A 25,187-nucleotide genomic window follows, 5' to 3' on the forward strand; every position below is an offset into this window, starting at 1 on the left:
TCAGGGGGTGTGGGATAGTATGCAAAGGAGTTCCTGCTACAAAAAAGCCCTGGTAATAAGGAATGGACACTGGGGCTACAGAATCACAATCTGTCTTATGTTTTGTTGTCCTCCTGCTCCCTCTCCCAGCCACATCTGCCCCAAAGTCCTATCCAGCCCCTCCTACTTTCAGGCTGCTGATGTCTTACATGACTTCCATACATTTCATATGGAAAACTAGCACGTCAAGGAATGAGCGAGAACTCTTTTTATGGCTTTCTGTAAGCATCCTGTTTGTTCAGAATAGCCAAACTGGCATAGTTTTCTCTCCACGGTGAAAGGTTTTCCAGCTCAAAAGGGCTGATGCAGATTAACATGCTTCTCCTTTGCCCTTCTGTTCTCCCATGTCACTTCAGATGTCTGGGAGAGATTGTTCATGTACCTGAACATGTCCGGCAGTTGGAGTGGCAGCCCTCGCATCGTATCGGTTCCTTGATCAGGTTCATGCCCGGCTTGCATCCTGTGACGCAGTTGTTGTCTACGAGGCTGTGGAGGAAAACAGAGAACGTTGGGCATCACACCCTAGAAACATGCCCACAATCTCTGCCATGTTAGAGCTAAGGGAAAAGTATAAAATGGCCAGGCAATTTCTCAGTCAAAGGAAGGAGGAGGAGGAGGAAGAAGAACCTGGATTTATATCCTGCTTTCCGCTCTGAATCTTAGAGTTGCTCCTTTATCTTCCTCCCCTACAACAGACACCCTGTGAGGTGGGTAGGGCTGAGAGAGCTCTCACAGAAGCTGCCCTTTCAAGGACAACTCTGTGAGAGTTATGACTGACCCAAGGTCACATCAGCAGGTGCTTCTGGAGGAGTGGGGAATCAAACCCAGTTCTCCCAGATAAGAGTCCACACACTTAACCACTACACCAAACTGGCCCTGAAGGTTCTGCTCCAGACAACCGAAAGCCTCTCAGCAAAATAAAGACAGAGAAGCAAAACAGGGTGGGCAGAGCTCAGTTGTCTTCTGAGATGCCAGGATGACAAAAAGGGTTTTTCAGAAAATGCAACCGATAGAGACGAAGAAGATGAAGGGTTCCAAGATACACGTGGCCAAAACCAGGAACGCTAACTTGAGAAGGCAGGGTAGAACTGCAGCTTAGTGACAAGCAGGCCTCCTTGGCATGCAGAAGGTTCCAAGTTCAATCCCTGGCATCTCCAGTTCAAAAGGTCCAGTTGTAACTTAAAGGCCAACAAGAGTTCCAGGGTATAAACTTCCGAGAGCCAAAGCATTGCCTGACAAAAGCCTTGATTCTCAAAAGATCACCTCCCCCCCCCCCCCAAATCTGGCTGGTCCAGGTGCTCCTGGACTCAAACCTTGCTCTTCTACTGCAGATCAACACGGCTGCCCACCTGGAAGGAAAGCAGGCAACGTGAAAGACCTCCGCTGGAGTGGCTGCCAGTGAGAGCAGACAATATTGACCTTGATAGACCAATGATGTGATCCAGCATAAGGCAGCTTCATGTAATGCTTTTTTAAAAAGGAGGGAGCCCTGCACAGTTTCATCCCATCATATCGGCATTATCAAATTCAAGAATATGCTATTGAGATTTACAAACACCAGCACAACTTTAACAGAAAGGAAGAAGGCATTTCCATCCACCAATCTTGGTACCCAGCTCTGCAAAACGCCCTACAGACTATAAATTGCAGAAGGTCACAGAACAACCAGCAAATTTCACAGAACAATCAGCACAGTCAACAACCATCTTCCTTATCTTCACACCCCTTCCAACCCTCACAGCAGTTAACACAGAACAATAGTCACATTCAACAGCCAGTTTCCTTATCACTTCCCTTCCAGGAAGCCCCACCAAACAATGGGCACATCCACAAACCAATTGCCCTCTCAACACACCCCCTCCAGCCTAGAAATAGCAGCTCTCCAGCAGCCCTGGCCTCACTCAATGCACAGCAGCCAAGAAGGTCTGAGCACCTGCTCCGGCTGCAACGCCACTGAGGATGTTCTCCGCAGCTGAGAACGAAACGTCTGGAAGAAAAACTTTCTCCAGTAGAACACGGCACTTGAGCCCGAAAGATTCTACAAACCCTAATATGCTATTTATTCATTTATTTATTTCGGTGGACTTCTATTCCACCCTTTTCCATAAGGGCTCAGGTCGGATTCCAACATATCACACGATTAAAACCAACAATACATCCACAGACTAATAAAACAATTTAAGACATTTTAAAAATTAAAATTTAAGACAGCTGAGCCAATAGCTCAATTTAAGCGCAAATCAAGGCAGCGTGGAAAAGGCCAAACTTAGGTGTCCAAAAATGCCAGTTACGCCAGCCTGATCTCCTCCAGTCCAGATGGCAGTCCCTGTTCAGATGGTAGTCAGTATCAGTGTAGGGAGGCCAGTTAGATGGTGTGACTAATTAAGGACAGCCCGCCTCAGCCAAAGGCCTGGCAGAACGGCTCCTGTCTTACAGGCCCTCCGGAATGGTAACAAATCCGGGAGGGCCTGAATCTCCACAGGGAGTCGATTCCACCAGGTTGGGGCCAAGGCCGAAAAAGCCCTGGTCCTGGTTGAAGCAAGGCGGATGTCCTTTGGGCCAAGGGTGGTCAAAAGATGTTGAGAGGCCGAACGCAATGACCTCCAGGGTTCATATGGGGAAGAAGAAGATGATATTGGATTTATATCCCGCCCTCCACTCCGAAGAGCGGCTCACAATCTCCTTTCCCTTCCTCCCCCACAACAGACCCCCTGTGAGGTGGGTGGGGCTGGAGAGGGCTCTCACAGCAGCTGCCCTTTCAAGGACAACCTCTGCCAGAGCTATGGCTGACCCAAGGCCATTCCAGCAGGTGCAAGTGGAGGAGTGGGGAATCAAACCCCGTTCTCCCAGATAAGAGTCCGCACACTTAACCATTACACCACACTGGGAGAGGCGGTCCCTCAGGTATGCCGGTCCCAGGCTGCGCAAGGCTTTAAACGTCAGTACCAACACCTTGAAGCAGATCCGGTACTCAATTAGTAGCCAGTGCAGACTGTGTAGCATCGGCCAACTGCTCACTCGTACAGGCGATTCAGTCAGCAATCATGCTGCCGCATTCTGCACCAGCTGGAGTTTCCAGGTTAGCCTCAAGGGCAAGCCTGCGTAGAGCGAGTTACAGTAATCCAACCTGGAAGTGACCGTTGCATGGAGCACTGTTGCTAAGTCCCGAGGAACTAGGAAAGGCGCTAGTTGCCTGGTCTGCTGGAGAAAGAAAAAGGCAGACCGTGTAACAGCTTTCACCTGGGCCACCATAGAAAGGGTGGCATCCAGTGTCACACCCAGGCTCCTCACCATCTGAGCTGGCCATCCAGGGTGGGGATCCAGATGCTTGGTCCCAGTCCCCCGTGACTCAGATACAGGACCTCCGTCTTAGTTGGATTAAGTTTCAGCTGGATCAACTTCAACCAACCAGCCACTGCTTCCAGCGCTCTGGTCAGATGGTCTAGGGTGGAGTCTGAATGGCTGTCCATCAACAGAAAGAGCTGGGTGTCATCTGCATATTGGTGACACCCCAGCCCAAAACCTCTGGCAATCTGGGCAAGGGGGCACATATAGATGTTAAACATCATTGGTGAGAGCATAGCTCCCTGTGGTACACCACACTCTAGGGGGTGACACAGGGAGGACTGCTCGCCAATTGCCACCCTTTGTCCCGGACCATGGAGAAAGGAGGAAAACCACTGTAAGGCCACCCCCTGAACTCCAATGTTGGCAAGCCAGTGGGTCATTAGATCATAGTCGACTGTGACAAACGCTGCTGAGAGATCTAAAAGTAATAACAGCGCTGACCTGCCTTGATCCAGGTGCCTTCTAAGGTCATCTGTGAGGGTGACCAGAACAGTCTCCGTCCCATGACCAGGGCGGAAGCCAGACTGGAAGGGATCAAGGACAGATTGTCCTCCAGGAAAGCTTGAAACTGCTCTGCCACCACCTTCTCAATTATCTTACCCAGAAACGATAAGATTCAAGACTGGGTGATAATTGGCCAGGACTGAAGGGTCCAGAGAAGACTTCTTCAAAAGCGGGCGCACCACTGCTTCTTTTAACTTGGCTGGGAATACCCCTGATGACAGGGATAGGTTAACCATCTCCACCAAGGGCCCCTGAATGTCATCCCCACCTGCCTTAACAAGCCAGGATGGGCACGGATCCAGGGGACAGGTTGTGGGCTTCACTGCAGCCAAGATCCTGTCAACATCCTCCTGGGAGAGACTGCTGAAACGGTCCAACATGGGACCCGAAGACGGACAACAGGCTTCCAGTTCACATACTGTATCAATTGTGGCTGGAAGGTTATGGCGGAGAGTCGAGACCTTATCTGTGAAATAGGTCGCAAAGGCCTCACAGCCGATATCCAATTCTCTGAGTTTTTGATTGCCTGCTGGCACCGTAGTCAGTGATCGAATCATTCTAAATAACTGAGCTGGGCGTGATTTCGCAGATGCAATGGAGGCCGCATAGAAATCTCTCTTAGCGGACTTCACTGCCTTCTCATAGACCTTCATAAAAGTTCTATAGGAAGTTCTAGACTCCTCGTCCTAAGATCTCCGCCACGCTCGATCTAGCCGCCCAAGCTGCTGTTTCATCCTCTGCAGCTCCAAGGTACACCGAGGGGCTGCTTTGGTGTGGCGGCAAAGAGGGCGCCGGGGTGCAATATCATCGATGGCCGTAGAGAGCAGGGAATACCAGTCTTCCAACTAACATCTAACGAACCGCCTGGGGGCACTGGACCCCGCGGAGCCTCCCGAGAGCATAAATCTGCTCCTCACCCAAGCATGAGGAGGGCTGCAAGTCCAGACGGACTTTCAAGGCACAGTGATCTGACCATGGAACTGTATCCACAGCTACCAGATCCGGTGTTATCCCAGCCCCAAAGACCAAGCCGAGCGTATGGCCAGCCTGGTGAGTGGGAACCGAAACAAATTGGCTGAGTCTCAGTGTCTCCATGGATGACACCAGGTCCTGGGCCTGCAAGGATGCTGCATCGTCAACATGGACATTGAAATCCCCCAGGATTAATAGCCTGGGGAAGTCCAGTGCCCAGGTCTATACCGCATCCAGCAGGGCAGGCAGGCTCTCTGAGGGTGCATTGGGCACCCGGTACACTACCCAGATAGCCAAACTCTCCTTGGCTTCCCAAACCAGACCGGCACATTCAATGCCTGTGATATTTGGGGCAGGAAGTGCCCTGAAAGAAAAAGACTCACAAATGGTTAGCTTTCCGTTACGGGCATCTGTTGCTTTAGAAGCCTGGTCCCGCATTAAAATTGCCTTTCTCTTTTATTTTCCAAACCAAACATAACAACAGCACGAGAAGGATGAAACGTTGAAACATATGAAGAAAGGTTGAAACGCTTGGGACTCTTTAGCTTGGAGAAACGTCGACTGCGGGGTGACATGATAGAGGTTTACAAGATAATGCATGGGATGGAGAAAGTAGAGAAAGAAGTCCTTTTCTCCCTTTCTCACAATACAAGAACTCGTGGGCATTCGATTAAATTGCTGAGCAGACAGGTTAAAACGGATAAAAGGAAGTACTTCTTCACCCAAAGGGTGATTAACATGTGGAATTCACTGCCACAGGAGGTGGCAGCGGCCACAAGCATAGCCACCTTCAAGAAGGGTTTAGATAAAAATATGGCGCACAGGTCCATCAGTGGCTATTAGCCACAGTGTATGTGTGTATATAAAATTTTTGCCACTGTGTGACACAGAGTGTTGGACTGGAGGGGCCATTGGCCTGATCCAACATGGCTTCTTTTATGTTCTTATGTGACACAGAGTGTTGGGCTGGATGGGCCACTGGCCTGATCCAACATGGCTTCTCTTATGTTCTTCTGTGACACAGAGTGTTGGACTGGATGGGCCATTGGCCTGATCCAACATGGCTTCTCTTATGTTCTTATGTGACACAGAGTGTTGGACTGGAGGGGCCACTGGCCTGATCCAACAGGGCTTCTCTTATGTTCTTATGTGGCACAGAGTGTTGGACTGGAGGGGCCATTGGCCTGATCCAACATGGCTTCTCTTATGTTCTTATGTGACACAGAGTGTTGGACTGGAGGGGCCATTGGCCTGATCCAACATGGCTTCTCTTATGTTCTTATGTGACACAGAGTGTTGGACTGGATGGGCCACTGGCCTGATCCAACAGGGCTTCTCTTATATTCTTATGTGGCACAGAGTGTTGGACTGGAGGGGCCATTGGCCTGATCCAACATGGCTTCTCTTATGTTCTTATGTGACACAGAGTGTTGGACTGGAGGGGCCATTGGCCTGATCCAACATGGCTTCTCTTATGTTCTTATGTGACACAGAGTGTTGGACTGGATGGGCCATTGGCCTGATCCAACATGGCTTCTCTTATGTTCTTATGTGACACAGAGTGTTGGACTGGAGGGGCCATTGTCCTGATCCAACATGGCTTCTCTTATGTTCTTATGTGACACAGAGTGTTGGACTGGATGGGCCATTGGCCTGATCCAACATGGCTTCTCTTATGTTCTTCTGTGACACAGAGTGTTGGACTGGATGGGCCGTTGGCCTGATCCAACATGGCTTCTCTTATGTTCTTAAGGATGGAAAGTGCTTTAAGAGGCACACGTGAATGCAACCCCAGTCACTGGAAGACTCTCTCAGCCCTACCTGGTTTCTCTGTCTTCAGACACTAACCATCCGTCTTCAAGGTTTGTTTCCTAACCATGATGACTAGACAGTTAATTCTTTTTTTTTTTTAAAGGATGCTCACATTCAGCCCTGGGGAGGGATGCGGCTGCTCCTTCCTTCTTGCCCTAGGATGAGTAAGTATCTTAAAGGACAAAGCAATTAGCAGTCCAGAACCTTATTTTTAGCCTGTTCTCAAGAAACCTCAATTGCTGTGGGAAAGGACAGGTCCCCTGTGCAAGCACCAGTCGTTTCCAACTCTGGGGTGACGTTGCTTTCACGTTTTCATGGCAGACTTTTTACGGGGTGGTTTGCCATTGCCTTTTCCAGTCCACACTTTCCCCCCAGCAAGCTGGATGCTCATTTTACCGACTTCAGAAGGATGGAAGGCTGAGTCAACCTCGAGCTGGCTACCTGAAAACCCAGCTTCTGCCGGGGATTGAACTCAGGTCGTGAGCAGAGTTTAGGACTGCAGTACTTTAACACTCTGCGCCACGGGGCTCTTAGTCTATTGCTATACACACACACAAACGCACACATATCCTGTTCTAGCTTGGGACCAATACTCCCTCTAAGCTGTGTCTTGTGAGCAAAAATTCTACTTTGTGAGCTACTGGTATGAAAGCTGTGAGCTCCTGCATAAATCAGTTTGCTCTGGGGCCGTTTTTCCTGAGCTAAGACAAAAATGTGTGAGCTGGAGGATAAAACACAGTGAGCTAGCTCACGCTAACTCAGCTTAGAGGGAACACTGCTTGGGATTTCCAGCGATGTTGCATTCTTGCTTGGGATTAGACCCCACATCTTCTTAGATTCAGCAATGCTGCCCTATCAGCTGCTCCCCCAATCCTTAACTGAGGCCAGGGAATCATAAGGGGCTGACTGAAACAAAGCAGATCTGCAGGGAGCCGCTTGCTGAACAGACATCCAAACGTATCCTGAACTTTTCTGTCAAGTACCCAAGAGGGAAATATTCCTAAAATTTGCTGATAGTGGAGAACCTTATTACAACAAGGATTAAGAACCCCCCAACATCATAAAGAGTCAAACTAACATAGATCCCTGTGGTGCTGAAATCTCCTCTCTGCTGATATTTTAAAAGAAACCAATACGTGCCACAGGGGCTGCGTCTTCCCCAGGCGACCATGAGGGCTAGAAACATGCCCGCTTCTATAAATGGACACAGAAATGCCTGCAGATGCCATGAGCAGAGACCAGGGTGCCACAGCAGAAACATGAGCGCAGCCTAGATGTTCCGACTCATCCTCTGCCCTATGGGTGGGATCCTGTCTTGGCTCTTTCTCCAAAAATATCTGCTGTCATCCTTTGGGGTCAAGATCCACGCTACCTCCTTCCACCTTTCAGCCCCACCAATGCCTTCCTCACTGCCCTCTTCCCACCGTCAGCTGGTTGTTCGGCAAGCTTTGCCAGCTTAGGGGCTCAGGAAAAAAAATTGCTCTGTTTGCTATGAAGACCTTATGTGCAATTGAATGCAGAACTGTTTGAAATATTCCATTCCTATATCTCCACATACATCTCCACCAATAACAAAGTACTCAAATCATATTTCTCCAACAGCAACCAAGTATTGGTAAATTTCTCAGTCTACATCTCTGGAAGACAATGGAACTCTTTAAAAAGTGCTGAAGTCTCTCTCGTTTTTCTAAGAGTTTCATTGTCTTCCAGAGTCTTTTGTCTTGTTAGAGGAGGGGTCCTCAACCCCTGGACCGGTACCGGGGCGCGTGGCCTGTTAGCAACTGGGCCACGCAGCCTCACCGCCCTGCCTACCCTGCGGCGCCTCCTCCCCCCTCCGTTTTCACCATTTTAAGACCCAGAAAGGGGCAGGGAAGTCCCTCCTGGGCCCTTTAAAGGCCAATGCACCCCCCCCCCCCCGCCAATCAGCTCATCAGCGGGGGGGAAAACCGCATCAAGAAGTGGCAAGCAACCCGCTGAAAAAGAAGTGCTGCCCTTGCCTCCTCCCCACTTCCTTCCCCATGCCCAGGAAGGAAGTGGGGAGGAGGCAAGGGCAGCGCCACTTTTTCAGTGGGTCACTAGCCACTGCTGCTGCGGTTTCCCCTGCCGATCAGCTGATTGGCGGGGGTGGGGAGGGTCAGCTTTTAAAGAGCCCAGGAGGGACTTCACCATCCCTACCCGGGCCTTAAAATGATGAAAACAGAGGGAGGAGGAGGCACGGCAGGGGGCGGAATTCGGTGCCCCCACCATGCTAGCCCTGGGGCTGTGGTGGACGGGTGAGCCCTGGTGCCAAAAAGGTTGGGGGCTATTGTGTTAAAGGACTTTCTGAACACTCTGTTTGAAGGACTTTGTTTCTAGAGTGGACTTTAGATGCGGATTGAAAAACTTACCAGTACTTTGTTACTATTGGAGATATATGAATGGGATATTTCAAATAGGTTTGTATTACATTGCATATTATATATATATGTGCATATATATATATATATATATATATATATATATATATATATATATATATAATATGCAATGTAATACAAACCTATTTGTATTATTTCACTGCCACAGGAGGTGGTGGCGGCTGCAAGCATAGCCAGCTTGTATTTGGAGAAACGTCAACTGAGGGGTGACATGATAGAGGTTTACAAGATAATGCATGGGATGGAGAAAGTAGAGAAAGAAGTACTTTTCTCCCTTTCTCACAATACAAGAACTCGTGGGCATTCGATGAAATTGCTGAGCAGACAGGTTAAAACAGATAAAAGGAAGTACTTCTTCACCCCAAAGGGTGCATGGCCACCTTCAAGAGGGGGTTAGATAAAAATATGGAGCAGAGGTCCATCAGTGGCTAGTAGCCACAGTGTATATGTGTGTGTGTGTGCATGTATGTGTGTATATGTATGTATGTATATATGTGTGTGTGTGTGTGTGTCTGTATACACACACATACATATATTGGCAACTGTGTGACACAGAGTGTTGGACTGGATGAGCCACTGGCCTGATCCAACATGGCTTCTCTTATGTTCTTACTAGTGATATCAGAAAGACATTTCTTTGAATGAGGAGTATATTTTCCCTGTGTTTTGTATAGCTGTGTATGTCATTTTAACACAGGAGCCCAGTTTTGCTACTGATTGTACTATGAAGACCCGCCACTGGCTGATCGTTTGAAGGCTGAACAAGTTGCTTAGCAGTTACACAAATGCGGCACATTTTACCTGTTTGGGCAACATGTTCTTTTCTGTAAGACTTGCCTCCTTCTGGCGCGTGTACAATATCTATCCTTTTATGAGCCTGGTCTCTGGGCTTCTCTCGAGCTGCTATTGCAATCTCTTTCTCTCTCTTTCATCTGCGGCACCGCCCCCCTCCCCCACAACCTAACCAACCCAAAGCAATAATGAACATTGTTAAAAAGTGCACAGAGGGGAAAGGAAAAGGAAAAGATTGCTGGCTGTCCGTTCTGAAGAGTGGTGTTGACGGCATCGTTAGGGGCAGTGGTGTTTTCAATCCAGCTGACGAAAATTAAAGTCCTTTTGGGGACCAAAGGAGCAACAGCCTGGTCTATTTTTTAAAATCAAACTTCCAGACTTAGAGGAAATGGGAAACATTTTTCTTAAGCACATAGATAGGCAGCCAACCACAAGCCCCCCGCAAGGACTCCATTGTGAAGAGCTCTCAGAAGCTCTGGTAATAATAATAAAATCACAGACTGGATGGATGGGATGGAATCACAGAAATTACCTGTCTGTGAAAGCGAAAACTTGCCCCTACCACCCCAGTCCTTGAATCCTGAGCACCCAGAAGCCACAGTGCTTTCTGCAATCCTGGCCTCACCTTGAACTAACATATTGCTACCACAGCTGCCAAGACCCCAGCCTGGGAAGAGAATCCCTCACCCCACTTTCCTGGTGCCTGGGAGTGGTGAGGGCAGAATGAAACATTAAAATTAAACATTTAAAAAACCTCACAATTGGCGCAGTGCAGTGACACCACCGCCCAGTAGAACCCAGAAGTGACAATGGGCAGCACTAGGAATTGTGGAGAACTACTGTTTCACTATAAAGTTTCCGGCCATTCCTAGAGCTTCCACTAATCACTTCCAGGTTGTGCCTGGAAGTGACGTCACAGTGCTTGCACCACTGGCCCTGCCCCCCCACAGTCCTGCCAGTTGTTATGATCAGGGCTTTTTAAAAATTATTATTTTAAGCTATATAAAAAAGCCTTGGTTATGATCTGAACCAAATGTTGAAAAGGGGCTCTCTTCTTGAGCACCAAATCTGTTCAGTTTCATCTTATCCTCCTTCCCAAGATCTCAGAGCAAAATATAGGGTGTCCTCTCTCCATTTTATCCAGATAACTACACTGTGAGTTGACTAAAGCTGAGAGAAAGATCACCTTTGCACAACGTTTTCGCTTTAGCTGGGCTTCGTAACTACATTGGTTTCCCTCCCAATGTAAACATAGTACATTGATTTCCCGCCATTTTTCCTCTTTTTTTCAGACTACCTTAGTGCTGATGCATGTAGAAAGAACATACCTGGAGCAATTTTTGTGTGTCATCTGTACAGTTTGCTGAACTTTTAAAAGTCCTACCCACATCCAACCACCTCCATGGCCCATTTCCTAGCCACCTTTTTTCCTGAGCTGCTGTCATTTTCCCTGGCAATGCCTGCCATTTTTTTGAAAGAAAAAAACCTTGCAGTTGTGTCAATATACTGCTGTAGTGGACAACCATAAACAGAGTGTTTTACGGAGGGGAGGGAGGGTGTCTTGTCTTATGACAGGATGGTATGCTTAGCTATTAATGTTCCTTTCCCTCATTTAATAGGCCGACAGTGCCAATGGACAGTGCCAGGAAAAGGGGGATTTGTGATTTAACAAGCAGGAGGCGGCAAGAAGCACCCAACTCCACACCTCTCTCTCTCTTTCACTCACCCACGAACACAGTTCCCTGGGTGAAGAAGAACCCCCACCCAGAGGAGCTAGAAATGAGGAGGGGACAAAAGAAGATAAGAAGAAGATATTGGATTTATATCCCGCCCTCCACTCCGAAGAGTCTCAGAGCGGCTCACAATCTCCTTTACCTTCCTCCCCCACAACAGACACCCTGTGAGGTGGGTGGGGCTGGAGAGGGCTCTCACAGCAGCTGCCCTTTCAAGGACAACCTCTGCCAGAGCTATGACTGACCCAAGGCCATGCCGGCAGATGCAAGTGGAGGAGTGGGGAATCAAACCCGGTTCTCCCAGATGAGAGTCCGCACACTTAACCACTACACCAAACTGGCTCTCCTAGTAGTCCCTAGTAGTTGCAGCAGCTAATGAAACACTAAATTTCCATCCAAGGTGCTGAGGGCAGGGGTTTGCCATAGCCAGGGATTAAGGGCTCAGAAGGTGAGATAATGACAAAAGCGCTGGGGGAACTAACATCTTCACATAATCACGTGCAAGTAGGGTTGCCGGCCTCCAGGTAGGGCCTGGAGGTCTGGAATTACAATTGGTCACCAGACGATAGAGATCTGGAGAAATGGCTGCTTTGTAGGGTGGACTCTATGGCATTATGCCCACTGAGGCCCCTCCCCAAATATCCAGGGATTTCCCAACCAGAGTTGGCAACCCTATGTGAAAAGCCAAGTCCCCAATTCAGAAGAAGGGAGAAAAGGCAGAGGAAAGTAACTCACCAGGAAACAGACGCTTCAGCTGGAAGTATGCCAGCAACAGAGAAAATATAAAATAAATGTCTGGTGTGGAAACACCCAGAGTCATGCAGTGATTTTATGGCCATGTAAGAATGTGAGCTCATATCATAGTTTATTACGGTCTCAGGACCAGAAAACAGTGTAAACATAATATGAAAAAGTAAAAACAGACATAGCATACAAAAATAGAGCTCTATGTTTAAGAACTTTTAAAATGCAGTTCCCACAGTCTAAGCATTAATGTACAAAACTCAGCAACTGAATGTCAAGCTCACGTCTCTGCCATCTAGCTCAGGAGTGGCCAAACTTGCTTAACACAAGAACCACATAGAATAAACATCCGATGTTTGAGAGCCGCAAGAAAATGGATGTCAGATGTTTGAGAGCTGCAAGAAGAAGGAAGGAAGGAAGGAAGGAAGGAAGGAAGGAAGGAAGGAAGGAAGGAAGGAAGGAAGGAAGGAAGGAAGGAAGGAAGGAAGGAAGGAAGGAAGGAAGGAAGGAAGGAAGGAAGGAAGGAAAACAAATAGGGAGAGGGAGGAGGGAGGGAGGGAGAGGTGGAAAGAAAGCAACTTTAATTTTAAATGCATTCTCCAAGCCACCAGTTGGCTTGGTTTGGAGAAGTGCTATAAAGAGAGAACTGTCTTCTCCAAGCTGGCCGACAGGGCAGTGGGGGCTTCGAAAGCCACACAATATGTGTGAAAGAGCCACAGTTTGGCCACCCCTGGTCTTGCTCTAGCACAGTATCTACCACACTGGCAGAAGACCCCAAACTCAAAACGTTCTGGTCCAGACCAGGAGAACTGCTCCTTCAAATACAAGCAAAGACAAATTCTACAAGCATCTGTATTCTCCAGGTGAGAATGACGGACAGCTGAATCACACAGCAAAACAACTCCTAAATCCTCCTGGGGACAGCGAGGGGAGGGGGAGGAGGCGGTTTTTCCATTTTTGAAATAAGCAGAGACTGGAAAGTTGCTAGCAAAAAAGCTCTTCAAGGTGACAAGAGCGATTAGGAGGCCAAACTTAAAAGGCCAAGGAACAATAAACTTTGTATAGATTGAGCCTGACAACAGAAGCTGTTTTCGCCGTTGCTGGGAAGCAGATAATCTTTTTGGAACCCTACAATTTTCTGCTTTGGCAAAGGTGTCGTTATGGAAGCCCTCTCTTCAGACCAATTACCGCCCCATAAATGAATCACCCAAGGAGGCTGGGGGGGGGGGGCTAGCGATGAAGCGGGGCTGTCACGGAGGCGGCCTTGGGGCTCCTGCCAAACGAATAGTTCAGATAAAGCTGCCGGTGTTTTGACATCTTTAGTTTTGCTTCTGTCCTGGGGAAAGCGGTTATCAGCAACAGCCGTCTTCCTCTGCATCACGGAATGCGATGCATCATCCTTCGTAGGAAGGCAAGCCAACCGCCGGAGGTATATGGGGAAGGAGGCAAGGGCAACTAAAGGGAATCAGAAAGCGCTGCTGGGACAGCACTACTCTGACTACAGGGCTATCCCGTCTTCCTGCTAAGAAAAATAATGTCCGGTTGCACAGGTGTTTCTTTTATACACTCACTTTTAGCAACTGAAGGTAGGTGGCACCACCTGGGGAGGGTGGCAATTCCTCCGCTCAGATCTTTTTTTTTGTAGCAGGAGCTCCTTTGCATATTTGGCCACACCTCCCCGATGTAGCCAATCCTCCTGGAGCTTACAGGATGCCCTGTACTAAGAGCCCTGTAAGCCAGGGTGTCGAACTCATTTGCTATGAGGGCCGGATCTGACATAAATGAGATCTTGTTGAGCCGGGCCACATGTGTACCTATTTAATTAGGCAGCAGAGATATAAACATTATTAAGGACACAGACAAACACAATTAAAGAATAAAACACTTGTTGGCTTTCAAGGTACTTTCTTTGTGTTTCTCCCATGGGATCCAGGAAACTGGGCAAAGGAAGCTCTGGCTCTTTTCCTCCTTCACCAAAGGACCAGGAGGGGGAGGAACCTCAACCAACAGAAGGAAGAGAGGCTTGGCTCAGTAACTCTGCTGTGTGATTGAGAGAGCCTGGCAAAGCAAGCTATCCCTCCCCCCACTCCTCCCCAAGGGAGGCACCTCAGCCAATGGAGAAAATAGAGGCTTGGCTCCGAAGCTTCTGTGTGATTGGTGCAAAACAAGTTGTGCTGCAGAAGGAAGCAAGAGAGGAGAAGGAAGCCGATGACAGCCAGTTACTCAGGAGCCTGACAGGAGCCCTCTGGGGGTCTGATTCGGCCCCCAGGCCACATGTTTGACACCCCTGCTGTAAGTTCGTGGAGGATTGGCTCCATCAGGGGTGTGTGGCCTAATATGCAAAGGAGTTCCTGCTACAAAAAAAGCAGCTTCACAAAATTCAAGTTCATTCAAGAGGGAAGCTACCCGAGCTTGAATTTTGTGAAGCTGCACGGCTGTGAGTATATATTAATCGGGACCCCAAAAAGGAAAATTTTCTTGTACGGTTGTGAATAATTAGACCAATAGAATTATCCTTAAGTGGAATAAGACTGCCTGACGAAGGGCTACCCTCTGAGACGTGCCAGGACATCCGGAAATCGCCTTGTATATCTCCCGAGGCTTCTATACATCAGATTATACCTATTTGAGAATATTACCAGCAAAATACCTGGAAGAAGATTTTCTGCCACATTTCAAGGACATTGAACTGAACCTTTTGGACTTTTGATACTTGTTACTGATTTGTTATGTGTTGTTGACACTGTATAAATATTATCTGCATGGTTTTGCAGTGATATTGAACACGCAATGAAGCACAGCCAGGCTTGAGGTATTATATAAAATCATTCCGACACCACCTCACAGCTCTTGAAGCAACAGACCCATACACAAGCGCTGTCACAGAAGCAAATCGGAATTGTTAAGAACAATTAAAGCACGCAAAAAGCAATCAAGACCGAACTCTGAAATTCAAGCAACCAACAGTGTTTCCTCTAAGCTCCACATCTAGCGCCACATTTTTAGCCTCCAGCTCACACATTTTTGTCTTCGCTCAGGAAGGATGACCCCAGAGCACACTAATTGATGCAGGAGCTCACGACTGTAACGCCAGCAGCTCCCAAAATAGAATTTTTGCTCACAAGACTGCAGCTTAGAGGGAACATTGGCAACCAATAAAGAACTGATGCAATCAGATACGACTCTGGCTAGGGCGTAGTGAATCACTAACCTCCAAACAGTGGCTGTGGATGAAAATACAATTGCATACGAGTTGCCTCGGCAGATAAAAACCATTAAAATCAAGGCCGCGGCCAGTTCAAAAACAAAACTGCTAGTATGCAACTTGTAAATCAGCTTTCCCATATGGCCAAAACAGTGACTTGAAAACCCAGCAGAAAAACATTTGAAACCTCCTGTTTCCCACTTGTGTCCAGTGACAGCAGGGGGAAGGCTGAAAGGGTGATCAGGGTTTAAGCCAAGGCCGCATGTCAGACGCCCTCACATCCTGCTTCACGCTGTGCAAACTGTTCTAGAAGGTTGTTTTATGTTCCGCAAAGCACTGCGATGCAGTTAAGATTTGCTGGTTGACTAATGAGCTGGGAACAATCCCAGAAGGGTTCTGAAAACATTTCAGAGCAGCATTGCTTTAGGGTTTTTTAAACACACACACACACAGAGCACTCAGGCCAAGAGAGACAATAGATAAAACCCGGGTCGGAATCTATGCTTGCAAACGATCTGTCCTTAGATATGCCCTGATCAAGGGTGTGCAGATCCTACCTCTCTTGAGAAGTAAACACAGTTTGTTTGGAATAATAACCTGCACAGTACACCACGCACAGTTTGCCCGGGGAAGCATCTGAGGTTGGCCAGAAAAGGTGCGTTTTGTAAGACTCAATGTAAACATATTTATTTGCTGCCCCCCCCCCCCCCCCCAAACCCATTAGCGACTTTCACCATCTCCTTTCCAAATAGACCAAGTGCAAGAGATCTGAATCAAAAGAAGCATTGAGCAGTTTAAGAGACAGAAATTCTTTTTGCGGAGGCTTATCAGGGGGGCTGGCTGGGGGGATGAAGAGAACAGCTCCCCAGCCAGAAAAAACTCAGATTTCTCCACTCTGAACTGAGGTTGGTTGGGGATTGGTACATAATAGGTTTATATTTCCAAAAACTTTGTATTTTGAAAACTCCACACTCCTTCCCCCGGTGTTCCCTCTTTCCTGCACTGTTTTAGTTGTTTTATGTTTTTAAATCGTTTTATGTTTTTAACCTACAGGGTCATCATTCAGTCAGCTGTGACTTGACGTTAAAAAAATAGAGGTGGGGGTGTTAAAAAATTATCGGCTCCAATGCACCAAATAGGCCGCGTACACCACTGGTTCTCTCCTCCTCCATTAACCACTTGGTGGTGGGCTGAGAGTTTGCAATGGGCCTAAGGTGAGCTGCTGCGGTAAAAGTGAGGGTTCAAACCCAAGTCTCGCAGAATCCGACTCGAAGACTGCATCCACCACACCATACTATACATAGCAGTCATCTTATTAAATTACTTGGCATGGTAAGTAACAAGCATATTTTCTAGGGCAGGGGTGGCCAAACTGCAGCTCGGGAAATACATGTGGCTCTTTCACACACATGGAGCGGCTCTCAAAGTCCCCACCATACCATTGGCTGTCTCTTTATATCACTTCTCCAAGACAAGCAAACCAGTGGCTTGGAGAATGCATTTAAAGCTAAACGGAAGGGCCAGTTTGGTGTAGTGGTAAGTGCACGGACTCTTATCTGGGAGAACTGGGTTTGATTCCGCACTCCTCCACTTGCACCTGCTGGAATGGCCTTGGGTCAGCCAGAGCTCTCGTAGGAGTTGTCCTTGAAAGGACAGCTTCTGGGAGAGCTCTCTTAGGCCCACCTACCTCACAGGCAGTGCTCCCTCTAAGCTGAGTTAGTGTGAGCTAGCTCACAGATTTTTAGCCTCCAGCTCACACATTTTTGTCTTAGCTTTGGAAAATTGACCCCAAAGCAGAATAATTTTTGTAATAGCTCACAACTTTAATAACAGTAGCTCACAAAGTAGAATTTTTGTTCACAAGACTCTGCAGCTTAGAGGGAAGATTGCTCATAGGGTGTCTGTTGTGGGGGCCGGGGGGGGGGGTGGAAGGTAAAGGAGACTGTGACCACTCTGAGATTCAGAGTATAGGGTGGAATATAAATCCAATATCTTCATCATCTTCTTCTTTCTACCTCTCCCTCCCTCCTCCTCTCCCCCCATCTATTTCCATTCCTCCCTCCCACATCTGGCATTCATGTCTTGCAGCTCGCAAACAGCTGACATTTATTCTAAGTGGCTCTTAAGTTTAAGCAAGTTTGTCCACCTGTTCTAGGGACTTCTCACGCATATATCATCTATATATCTAATAGCAACGTGTGGCCCCCATCTCTGGATATCTAAATCCTTGGATCAGCTACACACTGACACTAAACAGATTTTCTGAAATGTTAAAAAAATACAAAGTGTTTTTTGCACATGCACAAGCAATGCACTTGCCTGGATTCTGCATAACTGCAGCCTCCCAAGGTTGCTCCAGAGCCAGTGGCAGCAGATGCCTGGAGCCCCCTCTAGGCCAGGGGGCAGAGGACACTGGGAGCCCCTTGGGGCTTGGAGCAGCTTCCAGACATTGCCTCTGCTGTGGCTGGCAGGGCCTTTTTTGTAGGAAAAAGCTCAGCATGAACTTATTTGCATATTAGGCCACACCCCTTGATGTCACCATTGTTCCATTGTTTTGCACAGGACATTTTTTTTGTTTTAAAAAAAAGCCTAGCAAGAACTTATTTGCCTATTAGTCTACACCCTTGATGCCAAGCCAGCCAGAACTGCGTTCCTGTGCGTTCCTGCTCCCCACCCCCCCACCCCAAAAAAAGGCCTTGTTGGCTGGGATCAAGGGTGGGTAGTAGAGCCTGGAGCCACAAGAGGCTCAGAAATAGCAGGGAGGGGATTTCCCTCCTGTGAGGAGCCCGTTTGTATATTCTAATAGCAAAGTGTGGCCCCCTCCGAGGACACTTAAATCCAGAGACCGAAGTGGTGAACAGACAATATAAATCTTTTGACAAAACCACACACAACCATAATGTTAAAAGGTGTTTCTGTAGCTTTAAGAAACAGATCCCCTCAGTGGCTGTTCCTAGGCAACTACAACAGTTTGGCCAGAATTCCAGGCTTGGCTTCTGTCAGTAACAGGCAAGGGGAGGCAGCAGGGCCCTTTCTGGGGCTGTTTTGTCTGTTCAGGCCGGACCCACAGAAGCCTGGACTGGCAGCAACCGACAAGCAACTTGATGCCACCTGAACTGCTTGGCTGCTTGCTACTGTTCAACAGCAGCAACCTTATGAAAGGCAATGCATGTAGACTGGAACCTCAAATCCCCATTCTGCTGTGGAAATTCACAGGGTGGCCCTGGGACAGTTACACATTCTCAGCCTAACGTACCTCACATGGTTCTTGTGGGCAGGGGCGCCCCGATGCCCCATGGCGCCCTAGGCAGACTCGCTGCCTGGCGCCTCTCCACAGTGCCCCCCTGCGCCTCCCCCCCATGTCAGTTTCAATGCCGGAACTGGCTCTAGCGCCGCATGCTGGCAATCTAAAGCCCACCTACCTCCCACGGGTAAAACCGAGCTGCGGGGCCCCACTCACAGTTTGTTAGGATCAGCGTCCTGAAAGGGAAGTCCCGCTGCTGCTGCCTCCTCTCCCATCCAGGAAGTGGGGAAGGGAGGAGTCAGTGACAGTGAGGCCACCCTTTCAGGATGCTGGTCCTGACAAACTGTGAGCGTGGCCCCGCGGCCCGGTTTTACCTGTCAATGGAGCGATCGGCGGCAGGGGGGCGGACTTTAGATAGCTGGAACGCGGCACTAGAGCCGGTTCCGGCATTGAAACTGACATGGGGTGGGGAAGGGAGGGAGGAAGAGGTGCGCACGGGGGGGGGGGGGCAAACTAGGCGTTTGCCTACGGAGAAGAGGGGAAGGCCGAATTTGCCGCCCCCACCCTGCTGGCACTCTAGACAACCACCTAGTTTGCCTAGTGGGGGAGCCAACCCTGGTTGTGGGGATAAAATGGAGGACAGGAAATGATGTCAGCTGCTCTGGGTCCCCATTGTGGAGAAAGACAGGAATGATGTAAATGAATGGATTAAGTAACTAATTAAGATGGTGGGCAGCTAAAAGGCAGATTGGTGGGTGGGTGCGAAGGACAGAAAGGTAAGATGAGGATATCGAAGAAGAGAAGAGATTGGATTTATATCTCGCCCTTCACTCAGAGTGGCTTACAATCTCCTTTCTCTTCCCCTCCCCACAACAGACACACCCTGCAAGGTAGGTAGGGGCTGAGAGAGTTCTGACAGAAGTTGCTCTTGAGCAGAACAGCTCTGACAGAGTTATGACTGACCCAAGGTCACTCCAGCATTTGCATGTGGAAGAGTGGGGAATCAAACCCTGGTCTCCCAGATTAGAGTCCATATATTTAACCACTACACCAAACTGGCTGTACAGGAACTGCTATAGCAGGGGTGGTCAAGCTGCGGCCCATGAGCCGCATGTGGCTCTTTCACACATACTGTGTGGCTCTCGAAGCCCCCCCCCCATAGGCTGGCTTTGAAAAGGCATTTGTCTCTTGAAATCACTTCTCCAAGCCAAGCCATCCGGTGGCTTGGAGAGTGCATTTAAAGTTAAAGTTGATTTCTTTCCACCTCCCTCCTCCACATCTATTTGCTTTCTTTCCACCTTTCTTACCACCCTTCCCTCCTTCCTGTCTTGCAGCTCTCGAACTTCTGATGTTGTAAGCCACTCTGAGTCCACATTGGGGAGAAAGGTGGCATATAAATGAATAAACAGCTTTTTGCAGAAAATGTCTACCATAGAAGTTGAAAATCTAACCATCACATTTCTATTTGTACTTTACCTGAATCCTTCTTTGCAAACAGTGCATCTGTCCATTTCTCCTTCGCATTTCTTACAGTTTTGGTGGCACTTCTGACAACGTTTCTGACCTTTCAGAAAACAAAGGATGCCAGAGTGAAAAAAAAACCCAAACCTGAATGATTGCAGAACTTGTGAGTTGCAATCCAGTACAACAAGCACTCAAACTTTCTGGTAAAGGCATTTGAGGGTAGCTTTTAAGCACAAAACAAAAACACATCAAATTCTCAATTTCATACAAAGTTTCTAGGCTTTTCTGTTTTTGCTGAAACGGCTGTCAAGTATGAAATCAGTCAATACCTTTATCGGCATTAAAAATATGAAATCAACTGGTTGGTATTAATGGTTTTAAAATGTGGTTTTATCATGCACGTTTCAGTTTGTTAACTGTCTTGGTGGCCCTTGTGAGGGCAGAAAGGTTGTAACGTAAATGAATAAATAAAGATTCATACATGTCCTAATGTTCACAAAGGAGAAGTTAAAATTATAATGAAAAAGTAGGCTAGGGAAAGGACAGTGGCTCAGTGGTACAGAATCTACTTACTAACCAGAAGGTCCCAGGTTCAATTCCTGGCATCTCCCACTAAAAAAGGTCCAGGCAAATAGGCGTGAAAAACCTCAGCTTGAGACCCTGGAGAGCCGCTGCCAGTCTGAGTAGACAATACTGACTTAGATGATTCAGTATAAGGCAGCTTCAAGTGTTCACTTTTTGATCCAAAAATCTCGTGATCTTTTAGAAGAAGAAGATATTGGATTTATATCCCGCCCTCCACTCCGAATCTCAGGGTCTCAGAGCTGCTCACAATCTCCTTTATCTTCCTCTCCCACAACAGAAACCCTGTGAGGTGGGTGGGGCTGAGAAGGCTCCCACAGCAGCTTCCCTTTCAAGGACAGAGGCTCAGAGCGGCCTACAATCTCCTTTCCCTTCCTCCCACACAACAGACAACCTGTGAGGCAGTGGGGCTGAGAGGGCTCTCACAGCAGCTGCCCTTTCAAGGACAACCTCTGCCAGAGCTATGGCTGACCCAAGGCCATGCCAGCAGGTGCAAGTGGAGGAGTGGGGGATCAAACCTGGTTCTCCTAGATAAGAATCCATACACTAAACCGCTACACCAAACTGGTTTTTAAACCGGTGGCTTTCAAACTCAGGACTCAGCAAAAGGCAGATATATGCATTCCCCCTCCCCCAAATTAATATACTCAGGACCCAATGACCATGGTACCCACTGGGCTGCAAGCACGTAACAGGAAGTCACATGACATTAGTTCATGCAGTTAGAAGAGAGGAAGCCAGGATTATTACCAAACTGGTGTGGAAGCCTGGACTATGGGCACCAGACCAAAACAGCCGAGCAAAGGAAAGACAAACCAAGCAAGAGGAGTGCAACGGAGTGCACTTCCCCACCAGGTCCAACAGTGGATTGCCTCCAACCTCCCTTTTGCTTCCTTACCATCATCCGAGTAAAATCCAGCTGGGCACAGCGTCACACATGTGTTCGTTTCCTGGTGAAGATAGAAGCCACGCTTACAAGCTGTGCACATATTCAGGCTCCTGCCGAGGCACGACTCACAGCCTCTGTGGCACCTGCGGCATTTCCGTTGTGTGCTGTCCCCGAAGTACCCGGGGGGACAGGTATTCACACACTTCCTGGGGGGGAAAAATGTCCACAATGCCCCAGTTTAGTTCAGAAGACCCATTCTGGAAATCTGAAAGCAAAGACAGGGGGCGCTGTCCCAATTAGTGCTCCTCTCCAGGCCTAAGTGTGACAGTGCATTATGGGAGCATGTAAGACCGGTATATACAACCCCTCATTGGCGGAATGCATAGAGAGAAAGAATGCGCACAAGTACGCTAACCCCACCTATGCATGAATACTGACTACGTGGGACTTCCAAAGCAGGACTCTGCCATCTTTGGTTGGAATCTGGATGTTCTACCAATTCACATCTTCCACCTTGTTCATCTAGATAGGTGAAGCCTCCTCAAAGCTGCACTGCTCATGCCCTGACCTGGATAGCCCAGGCCAGCCCGATCTTGGAAGCTAAGCAGGGCCGACTCTGGCAAGTACTTCGATGGGAGACTGTCCTTGGAATACCAGCAGTCGGGAGGAAGGGGCAGGCTTTATTCAGCCACCTCTCTGAATGTCCTCTAGGGCCCCAGTAGGGAAAGTCAGCAGGCGTCGCCATGACTTCCAGGCGCACACGCACACAAGTGGTCACACATATTAAAAATACAAAAATATCAAAAAGGGGGGGAAAAGCTACACTGTTCATTTGGAATCATAGAGTTGGAAGGAACCTCCAGGGTCATCTAGTCCAACCCCCTGAACAATGCAGGAAACCTACAAACACCTCCCCCTAAATTCACAGGATCTTCATTGCTGTCAGATGGCCATCTAGCCTCTGTTGAAAAACCTCCAAGGAAGGAGAGCCCACCACCTCCTGAGGAAGCCTGTTCCACTGAGGAATCGCTCTAACAGTTAGGAAGTTCATAGAATCCTAGAGTTGAAAGGGACCTCCAGGGTCGTCTAGTCCAACCCCCTGCACAATGCAGGAAACTCACAAGCACCTCCCTCTAAATTCCACAGGATCTTCATTGCTGTCAGATGGCCATCTAGCCTCTGTTCAAAAACCTCCAAGGAAGGAGAGCCCACCACCTCCCGAGGAAGCCTGTTCCACTGAGGAATCGCTCTAACGGTCAGGAAGTTCTTCCTAATGTTGAGCCGGAAACTCTTTTGATTTAATTTCAACCCACTGGTTCTGGTCTGAACAGAGGATTTGGGACATCCTTTCCAATGGGTTTTTAAGGTTAAAAGGGAAGTGGTGGGAGCAGGTACCCTCTTATTTTTCCCTTTTGCCATCCCGTAAGCAGTGGAGAAACAAGCGCAACCTTACCTGCCAGTTTTAATGCTTCCAAGACTATAATGGAAACAGTTCAGGCACTGATCGGGATTAGGGCCGTCGCATCCTTGGTCGCCACATTCCGTGTGACACGGACCTTAGAGAGACAGACAGTTCTGCTTCCTAGTTCAGCCTACAAAACCAGATCCAGTGCTCACATACTTCTTGTTGGGGTGAGAACAACTACATGCTGGCATGAAAATAAAACTGGAACTATTTCCCTCTGATTTCTTTAAAGCATAACAACCACCATCTAGATCGGGGTGGCCAAACTTGCTTGACATAAGAGCCATATAGAATAAATGTCAGATGTTTGAGAGCCACAAGACTTGCCTTGGCCTGTAAGCTCCTGAGATGCTGACCACACCCCTGTCCGATTAAATTAACTGTGAAATTATTTATTATTACAAATACAGAGAGAGAGAGAAAGAGAGAGAGAGACAGCATCAGGCAAGAATAAAAGCAGCTCTGAGCTACTGGCACAACATTTTACTTATTTCAATTTTTAATAGTTCTTTGAAGGTAATAAACTGAACTAACACATAACTAGAATTGTTTCTTGAAATAGAACAAAGCAGTAGACAAGTGCACCTTTAAGACCAACTAAGTTTTATTCAGAATGTAAGCTGTTTAAGAGCATACGAAAGCTTACATTCTGAATAAAACCTCGTTGGTCTTTAAAGGTGCACTTGTCTACTGCTTTGTTCTATTGTTCAAACCAACAGGGCTGCCTACTGGGATGTTTCTTGAAAGTGATACATTTTGGCAAGAATTCTGTAGCTCCCTCCACTGGAAACAAATGAGAAAGAGAGAGAGAGAGGTGGGAAGGGAGGAAGAGAGAGAGAAAGAGAGAGAGAGAGAAAGAGAGAGAGGAAGAGAGAGAGAGAGAAAGAGAGAGAGAAAGAGAGAGAGAGAGGGAGAGAGAGAGGGAGAGAGAGAGAAAGAGAGAGAGAGAAAGAGAGAGAGAAAGAGAGAGAGAGAGGGAGAGAGAGAGGGAGAGAGAGAGGGGGAGAGAGAGAGGGAGAGAGAGAGAAAGAGAGAGAGGAAGAGAGAGAGAGAGAGAAAGAGAGAGAGAAAGAGAGAGAGAAAGAGAGAGAGAGAGGGAGAGAGAGAGGGAGAGAGAGAAAGAGAGAAAGAGAGAAAGAGAGAAAGAGAGAAAGAGAGAAAGAGAGAAAGAAAGAAAGAAAGAAAGAAAGAAAGAAAGAAAGAAAGAAAGAAAGAAAGAAAGAAAGAAAGAAAGAAAGAAAGAAAGAAAGAAAGAAAGTTTAACTTTAAATGCATTCCCCAAGCTGCTGGCTGGCTTTGCCTGGAGAAGGGATTTAAAGCGACAAAACCCTTCTTCAAGGTAGCTGACGGGGTGGTTTGGTGGGCTTCAAGAGCCACACAATATGTGTGGGAGTGTCTCGTGGCTCCCGAGCCACAGTTTGGTCACTTCTGATCTAGAAAGAGCCCTAAAGCAAGCGAACGTAAGAGAAGCCATGTTGGATCAGGCCAATGGCCCATCCACTCCAAAACTCTGTGACACACAGTGGCCAATATGTGTGTGTGTATATAAGTGGTGATATTTTGGCCAGTAACCAGCCGGCAGAATGAGTTCAGCAGGCTAAAGCGCTCAGGATTGCACTGCCAGGATGCCCAAAGCCAGGTCTCTGGGGCTTGAGTGGGAGCCTCCTCTCTCCAAGGTCTCTTCCAGTTTTCAAGCCTTTTCTAGATAACGCTTGCCTGATTCTCGAAGAATTTCCTGGCAGGCATGAGGACGAGAAAGTTTCAGAGATGGAGAGAAAAAAGAAGCCAAGGTTCTCCTGCCAAATTTTGCAGCCGTTCTCAGATTCCACTCCCCAAATAGCAAATTGCAGGACATGCAATCTCTCCATCTGGGGGATTGTTTTCAGAGCTAAGCTACACTATGCATAAACTGAACTGCAGGGCTTCTCCAACATTTATGAGACCACCTGGAAGAAAAACCACCACCGCCACCACCAT

At 48.0% G+C, this 25,187-nt stretch overlaps 1 protein-coding gene across 1 annotated transcript in view; it reads right to left on the bottom strand.

Annotated features, from left to right (window-relative positions):
- Positions 1 to 25,187, bottom strand: part of PCSK6 (proprotein convertase subtilisin/kexin type 6) — a 183,010-nt gene that overhangs the window by 16,575 nt on the left and 141,248 nt on the right. The window contains exons 15-18 of the mRNA XM_060259949.1: positions 23,199 to 23,301; positions 21,755 to 21,951; positions 20,287 to 20,374; positions 422 to 525 (exon numbers count right to left, since the gene is read on the bottom strand). Of these exons, the coding sequence (XP_060115932.1) occupies positions 422 to 525; positions 20,287 to 20,374; positions 21,755 to 21,951; positions 23,199 to 23,301 (492 nt within the window). The remainder of the gene's footprint in view (positions 1 to 421; positions 526 to 20,286; positions 20,375 to 21,754; positions 21,952 to 23,198; positions 23,302 to 25,187) is intronic.

Source organism: Heteronotia binoei, chromosome 19 (assembly GCF_032191835.1).
Source record: "Heteronotia binoei isolate CCM8104 ecotype False Entrance Well chromosome 19, APGP_CSIRO_Hbin_v1, whole genome shotgun sequence".
Taxonomy (NCBI): domain Eukaryota; kingdom Metazoa; phylum Chordata; class Lepidosauria; order Squamata; family Gekkonidae; genus Heteronotia; species Heteronotia binoei.